We start from the raw sequence: 16,289 nt of genomic DNA, 5'->3' as shown, positions 1-16,289 counted from the left end.
TAGCAGATAGTCATGGATATAGACAATGTGTATAATTCCTTTTAAAAAGTAGCTTGGTATATATTTGATATGAATTTGAGATGTTGAATAATATAGTGTTTAAATTTTCCTACTATTAGATAGCCATTAGTAATAATGTATCAATGTTGTATAGAAATAAATAGAATTTAATATGAAATGGCTGATTGACGGTATTATTTAGTTACCCTTTTATGTGAATGATTGCGGAAAGACTTATCTTCTGATTTCAAATATTACTATCCTCTTTTGTGATTGGAGGAAATTTTGAGGATGACTTGTTGAGATTTTATGACACAGTAAAATTTTCAGCATTGTTTATTTAAAAGGCTGTTTTACGTCAATGACTAAATTTCATAATAAATCTGTCCTAGAACGATGAGTTAGTATTGAAGAGATATGGTGATTTATACAAAGGGATAAAACGTTATTGATTTAATATTATAAGATTTATTAAATTAGTGTCAAGAGTTAACTTTCAACCATTATTAGGATGTATTCAGCACACAGATAATATTCTCTGTTATAGTGTTATAATTATTCCACATAAAACACACCTTTTTCTTTTACCTGTGTGATTGGTGAGAATTTTTATCATTTCACTGCAGTATGATGAGTTTGAAAATCTCATTGATGAGAAAGGGAAATGAAATTGTGGTGTGCTATCGATGATATTAACATGGAAAACAATGTGATCAACACACTTACTGTCACTTATCTCGTGAGAGAATGAAATAATTTTGATGAATTATTGGAAATTAAAAACATGACATTCACATGCATTTTATTCTTATTGATTTTCAACTATATTAGGGATAATAAATTCTAGGAGAAAAAAACATTAAAATCCTTTGATGAAAATTCTATAATAGAAAATATTAATCCTAGTTTTGTCGATATGATAACTCGATTTCATTATTGGACATTTTTCTTTATTGTTTTATGGTTGGTTGTAATTGTTTTTGGTTTTCCTTCGTGTAAATCAGCGATTCTGGATAAATGATGGCTTTGAGTGGTTTGATTTTTGTAGAAGACTTTCATCCAAATTTTGTAAGATAAGCTCATATTTGCTTAGTGTTTTTTTGGTTGATGGTTTTTATACCTGAATTTTTCAGATGGATACTCTTCAACCATTGAATATAGACACTAACTTGCCGTTTCATTATAATACCTTATCATCTAGTCTCTCAAATAGTGAAGATAATACATCTAGAGTTACCTCCCCTAATGAAAATCCACAGATGATTACCTCACCCTCTACTCCGTCCAGTACTTGTAGCTCAGTACCACCAACCTCAGATCTGCCACTACCAAAACTTAAAGATGCCACAAAGGTATGGTTCATAAAATAAACTTATTATGTTAATCAATTTGCAAGGCAATGTTACTTTAACTTACTTATTACCAATGCTTGCTTTACATACAATACTTAAATTACTATTAAAACCTTAATGTTTCATCATGTAACTCATTGTCATATTCACAGTGATGTAGTTCAATATGTCCTAATAAAAGAAAATATCTTGCATTGACATATTTAATTTATAAGTGATGCTTTATGTTACAGATATTACCAATACCAAGTAGTGATGGTAGAACAAAATATGTTTGTCCAATGTGTCAAGACCATCTAGATTCTAATCATGATCTCACTGTACATATCAGAATGCATAATTCTGGTAATCACACCAGCCAAAATAATACCTGTACCATTTGTAATAAAATACTGAGTTCTCAGAGTTCGTTAGATAGACACATGTTGGTACATTCAGGTAGGTACCAATAGGTAGATTTTAGATATATTTAATGAATGACTTTCATATAAAGATGCCAGTATGACTATTCAGACTCATCTTGCCCAGTTTTTCTGTTTCTGCTATAATGGATGGTGAGATTGACTTTCCTTTCTGGTTGTTGTCATTTGGCTGCAATTTTCTTTCTTAAACAGCTAGACATATTTGCTAAGATGAAATTTTTTAACAAATAATCACACCAAATTTCTAGTTATTCTTTGATTTATTATTATTATTTACAGGTGAAAGACCATTCAAATGCAAGATCTGTTCAATGACATTTACAACCAATGGTAATATGCATCGTCACTCACGAATTCACCAGAAACAAAATAATGGTACAGATTCACCTAGACCAAATAAACGTGGTAAGGGTGGTTGGAAAGGAAAACTCTTTTCCACTAGTTCCCTTGATGAAAACGATGTCTCAACATCTCGTCGAGACTCTGATCTGATGGATGAATCAAGAAAATTATCTAAATCATCCTCAGCAGCCTTTGATTGGTCTACTGACCTGCATAAGCCGTCCATGATACCTAAGTCCAAGATGATGCCAGCATTTATGCCTAGACCAGTGTGGCCTGCGTACTCACCTTACATGCCTTTTATGAGACCACCTTTCCCACAAATGTATCCTGATTTATCAGTAAGTATATTTTCAAAAAAATTATACAAATTTTACACAAATTTCTCAAAATGTTTGATACATATTGAAGTTATTGTGAATTGTTTAGTAGCAGCTTATATAATTATTCACAATGAAATTAGAAATCAACACCTGAAACAGAATTAAAGATATTGGACAAATTTTTACACTGTGATGATAATGCTTAGCATGTAACTATCTTTCTTCACTTAACTTCAAATAATTCTTCTTTCAGATGGGTATGTTCCCCTTTCAACAACAAATACCATGTCCGTTGTGTAGTAAAATGGTTAATTTGGTTGAATACATGACACATTTAAAAATTGAACATGGTCAAGAAAACCCTTTCACTCCCAGTAAAGTTGATACAAGTCCTGTTACTACACCAATAAAAGAAGAAGTGACTAGTGAAGTAGAGGAACAGTCACCAGCCCAATCTGATCAACAATCAGATAACCAAGATCAACAGTCTGAAAATGACAACCAATCAGATGATGAAGAAAATCGTCTCGAGATTCAACTTGACCAATCAGATGATGTCAATGAAGAGATTCCGAGAAGTGATGAAAGTGACGATTCAACATCACCCCAGAATTCTGGATCTAAAGCAACTAAAAAAAGCAATTATGTGAATTTCTCATCACCCAAATTTCCTTCAGTTGCTAAAACATGGTGTGAAGAGAATGAAGAAATCACCTCTAATACTTCAGATTTTATGTGTAAAGAATGTGGAAAAGCTTTCCCTTGTAAGAGTTCTCTCATGCTACATGCTGATTCTCATTTAGAAAGTCGATCATTTGAGACCTCTGATATTCAGACAGATGAAACTTCTATCAAAAAAACTGGAGAGAAATATAAGAAGGGTTTCTTTTCTATGCTTGATTTAAAACCAAATCCATCAGATCTACCAACCAATCATGATGAAAGGATTAAAACTGAAAAAATGGAGGACGAAGAGGAAGACAGAAGTTCCCCTGACACAAGTCCTCCCAAACTATCGTCAGATTTCAATCCCTTTAGCCCTTTCAATTATTTAAAACCAGGTCTCTTACCATTCAATGTAAGTAATATGGCACTGAATGTTCAGAGAGGTATGTTGCATGCTGATTCACCTTTTACTACAAGTACAAGTCCTGCTTCTTCTATTGTATCTGGGGAAGGAAATGGTAGTGTTGCTGATTTGCATGATACTAAAGCTACTGGTTTGTTGTGTAAATTTTGTGATATGGTGTTTCCTAATCAGAAAACATTGAATGGTGAGTTAGTATTAGATATTAACAATTGAGAATTGATTAGTACTAGTAACTAATATGTTCTAATGTAACACATGGACCCTGTGCTGTGTTACTACTCTTATATGTTGTTAGATTATTGTTAACCTTGCTTGCTTTACCATGGTTAGATTTGACTTGATGTTTGTTAAAAATGTTACATTTAGTGAACCTTGTGAAGATGCATGAGATGTTGATTATGAAGATCTGTTTTCAATGGTGTCTTTTTTTAAGTATACTAAAAGCTTGTTTATTTTAACTTGTTTGTTTTTGCATGGTTTATAATGAATTGTGTTTCTAGTATTTTAATTTTATTTCTCATTATGTCTCTATTTCTATTATTTTTCCAGCTCACAAGAGAATCCATATGGGACTATCACCGTATAAATGTAGTATGTGTAATTACTCTAGTGCTGATAAAAGTACCTTGATACGTCATTTTAGAACTCACAACGGAGAACGACCATTTCAATGTATTATTTGTGATTATGCTTTTACTACTAAAGCTAATTGTGAAAGACATGTCAGGTTAGTATTTTTGTGTACTCTTTCACCCTTGGTGTGATAAAAAGTTGGCATCAATACACAAAAATTGTACTCAATGTTAAAAGCCTGAATAGAATTTATATTATATTTTGCAGAAAGAAACATGGTAAAAATGATAAAAGTGAAATAGAGAAGTCTATAGGATATAATAAATATAGTACTACTACTGCTGATATAGATAAAATAAATACATTTCATTCTCCTGATACAGTCTGTAAATATTGTGGTGAAGATTTCAAGTTCTTTCGAGCTTTAAAACACCATTTACGATCTCACACCAGTTGTCGACTTAAACCATTTCTCTGTCAGAAATGTCAGGTTAGTAGCCAATATTTTACTCTTGGTGTCTAAAAAGTTTGTTTTGATTCATCTTATGCACTTGAATATTAATAAGTATAATATTTAGGTAAAAAGCCAAACTTTTAAAATCGCACTTTCAATTTGAGAACGGAATATGGTTAATTTTTGTCGTAAGTGTGCAATTTCTATTGTAAGGTTTTTAAAGAAACGGAGTCCAGACTAATTATTAAATGATATTAACTATATTTCAGGTTGGATTTTCTACAAGAGCTAATTGTGTCAGACATATACAAAAACAACATATAGAGATTAATAGTAATGAAATAGAAGAATATATACATGTTAATGATGCCAATATAGTAGATATGGATTCCGATAGTTCAACATCAGATAAAATAATTTCTAAAGGTATATTCACTTTCACTGTATGTATGAAACTTTAATGATTGGAATGTAACAAAAACTCGAAGGCATAGTCTCCTTGGCCTTTGTATGTGACTAGATAACTGCAAATTTATTCATGCATGGCATGGTATTGCCTGAAATGTAGGATTTAAAACTCCATTTCATTTTATCTCCAATTACAGCTCATCTTATCTTATCTTAGCTTTCCAACTATCTCTTGAAATTTGACTTAAAAGTCATGTATTTCATATGTTTAAGGATAAACTTCAATGAAAATAAATTTGGATATCTGTTATTCTGATTTTGATTTATTGAATATTTATCTATTGATATTATAGTTTCACCCAAGAGTCAGACCAATGATAGCCCATCATCAGCAGTAACAGATAGTTTATTAAAACATATGATGAGTAAGATGGAGTCACCATTACCATATAAATCAACTGTATCAACACCATCTTCATTATATAATGATCAACCTATAGATCTATCAGTTAAAAAATCACCAGTTGATAATAAGGTATTGTTATGTTTTCTATTGTAAACCAAGTCATGTTCATACGAATTTTAAAGTTCTTTGCATACAAAGGCAAAATATAGTTATGAAGGTAATTTAAAAAAAATTGTAATTAGAATCTTCTCCCAAGTACATGGTTCACTTGGTTTGTTGTCTCTAGCTTTCTAGACAATAATAACATTGATTTATTCTTATTTCAGATCAGTCCAAAACAAACAGACATATCACCCAACATGATGTACAACTGTCCTTATTGTCTCAAATCTTTTGATATCAAAAGTGAACTCATTTTACATGTTCAACAAGTACATGATATAACCCCAGAAAAAGATACCAACAATAATAAAAAATGGTTACAAGAAACAGCTGCACCAAGAAAATTACCAATTATGCCATATCCAATCCATCCAGCTTTTGCTAAATATCCCTATCCTAACCAGGCTATTAGTGCTTTATTTTCTCAGAGAGGTAAGAATGCAAGCTATTTGTTTTTTTATTCATTGATCGATTGTGTATGATTCACTGTCTCAGGACTTTGATTTAAAAGATAATTCTAGGAACACCTTCAAAGAGGCTTGCAAGAATTACGAATATATCTGATAATCTCAGTAAAAAATATGGAACTTTGGTGGCCATTAATGTTCTACTTGAAATGTACTGAAAATTAGAAAAGTTACAGAAAAAATTAAAATATGAATATTATTATTTAGCTTACATGGATACAGGGCCTTTGTAAGTATAAAATGGAAATGGATATAAGTAAATTTTTTTGGCTAGAATCGTTAGTTTTAGTTTAATTCAGTTCAGTTTCAGTTACAGCATGATATATATTTTGTGTTTTCAGTTTAAATACACATTATTTTTTTCATATTATTTATCATTTTCTCAACATTCTAATTAAAACTTAAAGCAATATTTATGGATTGGGTGCAATTTCAAAACTGGCATGTAGATTTTGGGAAGAGTGTGTTTTGTTTTGTGCATGAACAAAGTTTTATGTTTAATCAATTTAGAAGAATAGTTGTGCTCATTTATAAATTCTTTTTGATGTTTTCTTAAACAAATTTCGTGGAAGTTAATATCATAATTGTGATAATAATGCGTTATTATACGCCCACATCTCTCTGTGGACGTATATTGTCGGCACCCTGTCAGTCCGTACGTTGATGGAATCAAATGAAATTCGATGTGTATACATATTCATAAAATGAAGATCAAGTTCGAATTTGAGCTATTTTCGACCGTTAGAAGCAGAGTTACTGCCTTTGCCCAAAATCTTGAATATGCTAATACTCTCTTAGTTTTCAACTGATTTTGATGAAACTTAAAATGGATGTTATTGGACATAAATCGAAAGGTTTGAGAAAGTTTACTTCAGATAAAATTTGAGGCTTTTTCAAGATTTAGGCTTCTTACGTCAGTTTTGATGAATTATCTTTTAACTTTTATGCAGTAAGTGCTTCTATCAACATCAATTGCTCGTAAACACTCTAAAAACTAGCTTTTGGATGGAATCAAATGAAATTCGGTATGTGTATACATATTCATAAAACGAAGATCAAGTTCGAATTTGGGCTATTTTCGACCGTAAGAAGCAGAGTTATTGCCTTTGCCCCAAAATCTTTAATATTTACCATCCGCATGCCGCAGTGGGCATATATGTGGTCCACTATCTTTGATAATTGTTGAATAATGGAATGTAAATCTTCATTTCATTTGATATTTTGAACATTAAAAAATGATTTATGACACTTATTTGATAATGTAATGATTGAATTACTTGTTTCTATTTTAGGTTTTGATACGAGCCCAGACCTCTCACCTGTAAATAGAATGTTAAATACAGCCCAATCTCCTAGTTTTAGACATTTTTTAAGTCAATCACCTGATAAAAGGAAAGCTACTAGTACCAGCAGTATAAATAATGATCATGATGAGGATTCTGATGATTTCTCAGAAGACAATTCAATAGATAAGGTAATTTATTGGTTTTTATATATACCTCGATCATGATGAGACATGTATTGTCCTTGCCCATATTCCAGCCTCAAATTGGCCACATCTGAACAAATCATTCCTGTGCTTTCAATATTTTTTAAATAGTTTGTAGTATTTAAGTACTGAAAAGCTTATTTTATGAGGATTTTGAAGAACAAATGAATAACTGGACATGCACGAAATTAGGTTAATAACTTGCGACGTTTCGTCAAAGGTACTTTTGTATTTATTAAGTAACTGTTATTTATTACCCAATTACTAAATGCCACTTAAAGATGTGTTCCCTTATTTTTTAGTGTCAAATTAAGCAAAATATTTGATTAATTGGTGTTCTTATTGCATATGTACAGTCTGGATAAACAAAAAAAAGACTTTTTGGCCTTTCTTGATTGGTAACTGATTGAAATTCTGCTGGTTATTCTCTTCTTATTTAGTTAATTATGAATTAATTATGGTTACATGAGACAAACTTGTATTTTTCGAAGTCATTAGAACACCTCTACTTTCTATTCATATAAGTATTAGCATTTTCATTTATAAATGAAAATGAGGGAACCCATCTTTAAGGAAGAACAAATATATTGATTGGAATATAAGTGAGTGGAATATTTTATGAATTCTATTTTTGTAAGCCTATTATAATTGAAAATATGAATTTTGTTGCAGACTGATAATATAGTAAAATTAGATAACTCCTATCAGTATAATATAAGAAAACATAAAACAGAAGATAATAGTGAACCACCAGTAAAAAAGAAAAGAAATTCATATGCTGATTCTCCACATAAACTAGCATGTCCTTATTGTCCACGATCCTTCCCGTGGGTTAGCTCTTTAAATAGACATCTATTAACACATACAGGTATTTACTGAGATCTTTTTATCTTATACTTTGGGTTTTCGCTCAAAAGTTAGTGTTACTATGTTGAACTGCACCCTTGACCATTTTTCATTATGCAAAATAATAAGGAAAATAAATTAATATTTGAAAGAATGTTACAGATCTAACCGTTTTAATATTATCTCAATGGTTTCTTTGTAAGCAAGGAGATAGTAGAAATTTATTAAAGATGGCAAAAACACCCAAACTTTATTCTATTTTCAGGTCAAAAGCCATTTAAATGTTCTCAGTGTCCAGTAACATTTTCTACCAAATCGAACAGAGAAAGACATCTAATCAGAAAACATGGTGTCAATATGTTAGATCCTGCCAGTAGATCTACTATGGATAGACCATATAAATGTCATCTGTGTGTCTTTAGTTCTTTTGCTACAAGAAGTAAGTACATAAGATAACAACATACACCATGCATATTAAATTAATGAAAATTAAAGCCATTTTGCATCTAATTTCTAGTCAAAGTTGTGTATCAACTGGTTGTATTTGAATTATTCAAATGACTAATAGATATCTGGTATCTCCTCAATATTTGTCTTTAGTTCCCTACTCTTGCAATAAACCATGCTATATCATTGTGTAGAATTATGTATACAATTCCACCTTTATTGAGAATGGAATACATCCCTTTATTTAATCCTTGTAGTAGTTTTTTTTGATTAATCCCACATTTATCTATCCATCATCATCACAACTGGCCACAAATGTACTTGATTTAAGCATATTACTTTGAGATGTCATTGAAATGCCTTCACGGCATGCAGATGGTAAAAACGAAACATCCATTTTAAGTTTCATCAAAATCGGTTGAAAACTAAGAGAATAATAGCATATTCAAGATTTTGGGGCAAGGGCAATAACTCTGCTTCTAACGGTGGAAAATAGCTCAAATTCGAACTTGATCTTCGTTTTAAGAACTTGTATACACATACCGAATTTCATTTGATTCCATTATAAAAAAATTTTTTAGAGTGTTTACAAGCAAATGTTGACGGACGGACCTTCGTTTCATGAATATGTATGCACATACCGAATTTCATTTGATTCCTTCTAACACTCTAGTTTTTAGAGTGTTTACGAGCAATTTATGTTGATAGAAGCACTTACTGTATAGAAGTTAAAGGGCGATAACTCCTCAAAACTGACGTAAGAGGACTAAATCTTGAAAAAGCCTTAAATTTAATCAGAACTAAACTTTCTCACACCTTTCAATTTAGGTCCAATAACACCCATTTTAAGTTTCATCAAAATCGGTTGAAAACTAAGAGTGTAATAGCATATTCAAGATTTTGGGGCAAGGGCAATAACTCTGCTTCTAACGGTTGAAAATAGCTCAAATTCGAACTTGATCTTCATTTTATGAATATGTATACACATACCGAATCTAGTTTTTAGAGCATTGATAAGCAAATGCTGATGGACCAACGGACGGACAGGGATGCCGACAATATACGTCCACATGGAGAGATGTGGGCGTATAAAAATTGATGTTGTATTACTTGTAGGTAATTTAGAGAAACACTATAGTGAAAGACATCCTAATTGTGAGATACCTATAGATAATCTATATAATGATAATATAGATCAGACTAGTGATATAGATACTGATGGTGGACAACATACTGATAATACACATAAACTACCACAGGTATATCTTTCATTTCATTATATATAGAATAACACGTTAAAGCAAAATTTGTGATGATTATGTACTGATATTTTATTTAATTTTGTGTTTTGTGACAAATATTATATAGAAGTGTGCAATGAGATTCTCTGAAATCCCCTCACTAGGCATACTCTATACATCTTGAATAAAAACTCTGACTGATTACATTAAAGCTTACTGACAAAAGTAACCATAGTTGCAAAGAGAGCACATCCAACACTTTTTAGGTATAATGTTTTCATTGCGGTATATAATTGATTTTTTATAGAACGAAGATTGTGAAGCAGAAGATAATTATCAAGATGATATTCAAGACAATGTCATTGTTATAAATCCACAGGAAGATAAAATTAAAGATAATGTTAAAGAAAATAGACCATTAACTGATGATGAAGATATGAATAATTATTATGAAGATGTACCAGAAAAACATATTAATCCTGAACGTGATAATTATAATGTTGATAAGATAACACAGTGTTGGAAATGTTCGGAGGAATTTACCTCCAGGAAACTTTTGGTACGACATCTTAAAGAACATAATATTGATCTACCTTATAAATGTTATTTATGTGATGCCTCGTTTGATGATAGACTGGAATGTTTAAAACATAAAGAGAAGTATCATACTACTGATTGGTTGGTATTATTTGAGAAGAATGGTGTTAAGAATATAGAAAAGTTTTCATCCCAGATTGATAATATGGTAAATAAGAGTAGTAATATGGTAGCTGATACAGAAGGTGATGTGACATATGAAATGTTAGAATCTGCAAGAGCTGATGTATTAACTGCTGATTATTTCCAACGTAAAGTTTACTGTTCTCTATGTCCTAAGAGATTCTGGTCTCTTCAAGATTTAAGAAGACATATGAGATCTCATACTGGTAATAAAGCATTTATTAATTTAAAATTATAAGGCTTAATGCCAATGCCAATGTTACATTTCCTACATATTAAGACAATCTGAAAGAAGTAGAATTAATGTTTTTTGTTTGTCTTTATTTAACAATTATTTTTTTGTTTAAAAAGTTGAATATCACCAAATAATTTTTGTTTTGTAGGTGAACGTCCATTTGAGTGTGATATATGCTTTAAGAGATTTACATTAAAACATAGTATGATGAGACATAGACGTAAACATAGTAACCAACAATCAGATATTGATACAGATAGTTTTTATACAGATGATATAGGTAACTTATTTATTTCATACTTTAATTCATTGGATATTTATGTTAGACTCATTTAATCTTCTTGTTTTTCTGCAATCCTCTTTAACAAGCAGTCAGATCTTTATTCCAAAACGTGATACAAGGCTAGAATACTATTGGACAAGAATTAAAGGTGGCTATATCCATTCAAGCTGTCAAAATATCCTGTTTTAGCTATTGAAATTGTTATCAGAAAAACCATTGAGTTATCAAATTTATTGATTGAGTAGGATGAAATAACCATTATTCTTTAATCTACTATAGGAAATAGTATCTACAGTGATCCGCTACCTAGATTACCATTTTCTACCAATCAACCTTTTAATAGACCATCTTCTACTAGTACTCCAGTACCAACATCAACTCCTACTACTGTAAGTTTATTTTCTCTAGTTTTCATCAGAAATCTTAATTCAATTACTATTTTTTATCGGATTTTTCGAAAATAATTCAGATGCTGGAGAGATTTAATTTATTTTGGAAGTGTTTATTTGATACCAAGTTTCTACATAGAGGTTTATTGTGTTAATTGTATTTATAAAATCAGTTAATATATTATAAATAGAATACAGAAGTATTTATATTATACATTACAGGAAGAAGAAGAGAAAGATGATAATAATGATAAAGAATCAGATATTTTACAGAATTTGTTAGGTGTGGATACAACACAAATAGACACTATGTTAGATATGAAACAATCTTTACAGTCAGCTACCCAGATATTAGGTATTGATGAGGACAAGTCTAAACCAACTTCATAATTTATATTGATATATCTTGTGTTTTCTTATATTATTTATAAGGTGTTATTTATCACTGCTTGAATCCATTATTTAATATTTATTAAGTTATAGTTATAGATTTATTTAAGGGCAATCTTTTATTGGAATTAATGACTACTCATATTATACGACAACAGAATATTCTGAGATTTCTCAGCAAAATATTAATAACTTTTCTTTTTAGTAATCATTACATATCTATGCAATTATTTATTTATATATTTTTATTTGTTTGTCTTGCCTTCTTATGATCTGCTATTTTGAAATGCATTCTAAACTGTTCAGATCTGTTTTCTATGATGGAATTTAAGAAATATTCCCTATAAATTATTTTATTTATTGATTTACCAAGATAACAACTGCTGATATTTATATAATAATTGACCATTTTTATACTGCTGATATTTATTCCCCCTGTATATAGTTGATATGTCAACATATTTTTGGATTTCATTAAATATTTAATTTATTTTTTTTTCATATATATCTTTTTCTGTCTCATATTAAAGTCATAATTTTTTTGTGATTTTCCTTTGATTGTCATTCGCTTATAGTTGTATAAATTTTTATACAGTTTTAATAATTTATTCCATTTGTTCCTTAGAACATGTATATAGTCCTTAATAGTTTTAATTTTATGTATATAAGGATACTTAATAACTTATATTTTTAGATGTACAATTTTTAATACCATCATGACAGCATTAAAGCATATATTGGGAATTTTTGTTAAAAGAAATTAGACAGTAACATGAACACTTCAAATTTCAATGAATTTAAATTTTTTTTTTTACTTTTTTGAGTGAAATTCAACTGAAAGCAAGCAGCATTAGTTATCTGTTTATCTATAAACAGTATTAGTTTGATATATGTATAAACAGCATTAGTTTAAATTGGATATATGTATATATTATAAACAGCATTAGTTGAAATTAGATATCAGCATTAAAAATATAAAGAGCATTAGAAAGAATATCATATTAATATTTATTTTATATGCAGCATTAGTTAGAAGGGTACTTAACATTAAATATATTATTATTTATTATATTTTGGAGTAATTATGTTATTTTAGACCCTCTTATATATTAATTCTTATAATAATCAGTATGTAGTACTTCTTTAGAATTATGAAACTTTGTACACAGCTTGAAGGAGTGGATGTAGTTATACTGCTGAATTTGTTTCCATCTGGACCATAATAATCATACACCATTCATATGATCTACTATCTGTCAATATGTAAGCCTAAATATTTCTATTTGAATTAAAAATATTTTATTCAAACTAATAATAACTAACATCATGTAAAATATATTATCATATATGAGGCCTTTTATATCTCATTCTAGCCTCTTGTTAAATTTTGTTATTTCAATATCCGTCCAATTGAAATGCATTTTACTATAAATAACGTCCAATCAAGTCAATTGTTTATTTGTCTCATTGTGATTTATACAAATTATTGACCAATATATAATAAAATAAACCACAGTATTTTCTTATATCTTTTAATAATATAATCAGGTTTTGATCTTCAATTTGTTGGAACATCTGATAAAAGTGTCTATAGTTCTAATATCTAAAGTATTTAGTTATAATATGTAATAAGCCATGAAATGAGTGTTGTTTGTACAATGTTAAAAAACCTAATGATTAAATTCAAAGACACACACAAAAGTTATCAAACAATTAAATGATACTTGTTACAAAATATAGTAATACACCATCAAAAAACAATGTTGTGACTTTTGTTTAGCTAGAGATAGAATTGACAGTCTACACAGAATTCTTGCTTCTCAGTCAGTTTTTTTCAGGGTTTGAATAGCAAGTAGCATGATTTTTAAAGTTCTTTTAGTATTTCTAAATATATCTCTATATAGTTTGTTAAATCATATATAAGTTAGCAAGAATAGATCAGGTTACAGATATATGATTTAATGTATTTAATATATTTAATATATCATTATGTCCCAGTATTTCAGTGCTATTATATATTATGATTATTTAATTAGTTATCTTTCAAACTGCTCCAATCGCCATGAATTCAATATTTCTTACTGGGTTGTTCTTGTTATCATTATTCCATATTTTCTTTGGTTTAAAGTGTTGGTATATTAGTAGTTACAATATCATATAAAAATGCAAATTCATGATTCTATAGAACAAAAAAGTAAAATTAAAAAATTGTGAAAACAAGTATGAGCTGCAAGAAATAAAGAATTCAGCTTGGTATTTCTATTTTTTGGAATGAAACAGAAGTCTACCAGTATGTCAATATTATATCATACTTTATTTATTATAGATTATTATAGTGTAATCTATAACATCTTTACATCAGCATTATAAAGTATGAGTTATATTTTTATTTAGTTAGTTTATCATTTTAGGCAGCATTATTATGTATTTCATAGTATTTATAGAATTTTTTCAAACAATTTCAGATATTTTGGATCAAGTTGATAAGTAAAATATATGATTCACAAATCATTGATCATTTTGAACCTATACTTCTGTGTGATAGTTTATCTGAACACAATTTTATAAATCTGACAGATACAAGTTCAAACATAACTTTAAATTTACTTACCAATAAAATAACATTAGTTCAGTTTCGCAAGGTATGCAAAAATAAAATGGCCATTCAATTTTGAAACCATCAATTAGAAATAATTTTAGTTTTCAATTTGTAATGATTTGTCTTCCCTTTTTCCCAACAGCATAAATAATTTCCCCGATCAGTATTTGAGTAAGATTAATAGTATTTTGCCTTCCAGCATTTGTATCACATTTTGTCCAATTATATTTTGTTTACCCTACTTATATAACCCTCCAAATCGATACAGCATAGTAAATGTTACTTTAGTAATAATTAGTAGCATTAATTGTCTCTGATTGTTACATAGTATTACTTGTATTTTGCTTCTAGTTTCATTATTTGTTTTAAAAAGTGTGTCCAAATAAAGACAATTTTATTGAATTATGAGTTTTTTTTTTTTACTATACCAACATCAGTGCATGTATTTTGATATATTTTTAGCAACCACTAAGGGACCATTCGAATGGTTGGAACAGTGTTCAGATCTGTACCTATCAATTGAAGCCAGAATTGACCAAGTGGGTTATTACACATCATAGATAAGATTTTTGATTATAAAAAGATTTATTGTAAATTTGGGACATAATCATTCAATGGTAATTGAAGTAAAATAGTCAACACACATCATTCTGTCAATTTAGAAAGTTTTATTTTAATTTGTTTTACTACTTTATAATTTACCAGTTGGACTAAACTAACTCAAAATTCATCATAATGGATCAAACCTGAAATATACAATAAAATGATTGAGAATACTACAAGCAAAACAAAAAAGGATTAAGTTACAGTAGCAAAATTGATTAGAAATCAAAATCACAAATGATAAAGATATCCCGAAATCTTATTTTATTTAATTTAAGATGCTCCCTCTCCTTTTTTGAGTGCATAAATCAAATTTTATTGATTCAAGAAAATTGAATTACAGTATCATAGAAAATAAACAACTATAAAAGTATGATGAAAAAGAAAACCATTGAGAACAGCATAACAAAGGCTTCTTCTATTATGTAGATAAAAATTTTAAATGATTTTGTAATAATATTACTATTACCTTTTGGATTCTCTATCAGCTATTTCCTTTAATTCTTGTAAAGATGGAGCTCTTCCTAATAAATGTAATATTTGTAAATAAACCCGACCAATGAAAATAAAAAACTTCATTTTATATGTGTCTGATAAGATTCTAACATCAAATACACATTGATCCCACCATGATCTTAATAAACCTATCAAACTTAACTTTCTTTTTTCTCCTAAATGAGCACCTGTTATAGCACTGAAATAGAAATGATACATATAATAATTTGATATAACAACTTTTGTTCTTTGATATTACAGGCAATGAGACATAAAATGTAACCATTCAAAGATATTTATTCACATCCAGAAATAATTCCATACAAAAATTGTTTTGGTCTAATAATGAACACTCTTAAAGTCTGGCTTGTTAAAGTTTCAATTACTATTTATTACAACTCAAATCAAATGTTCTTGTTCGTTTTTAAGCTCATCAGTTTATTATGGAGCATACTGTATAAATATCTTTATTTGATTGTTTAATTGTGATCAATTGTTTGATGGAATGATTTAGAAGGGTTCAGATAAGGTATAAAATAAAAACAAAGATACT

The 16,289-nt window shown here is 29.1% G+C and overlaps 1 protein-coding gene across 1 annotated transcript; it reads left to right on the top strand.

Moving 5' to 3' along the window:
• Positions 1–1,576: 1,576 nt before the first annotated feature.
• On the top strand, positions 1,577–11,313 carry LOTGIDRAFT_109068 (hypothetical protein; the record flags this gene model as incomplete). The annotated part of the gene is made up of 8 exons (XM_009068223.1): positions 1,577–1,790; positions 2,054–2,149; positions 3,168–3,245; positions 4,079–4,251; positions 8,251–8,356; positions 8,600–8,683; positions 10,877–10,948; positions 11,126–11,313. 8 exons carry the CDS (start codon positions 1,577–1,579, stop codon positions 11,311–11,313), a joined length of 1,011 nt encoding a protein of 336 aa, XP_009066471.1.
• Positions 11,314–16,289: the final 4,976 nt, after the last annotated feature.

The sequence above is a fragment of the Lottia gigantea genome (genome assembly GCF_000327385.1).
Source record: "Lottia gigantea unplaced genomic scaffold LOTGIsca_9, whole genome shotgun sequence".
In the NCBI taxonomy this organism is placed as follows: Eukaryota; Metazoa; Mollusca; class Gastropoda; family Lottiidae; genus Lottia; species Lottia gigantea.
Note: the sequence above shows the minus strand (reverse complement) of the source record. Positions and strands in the feature narration are given on the sequence as shown.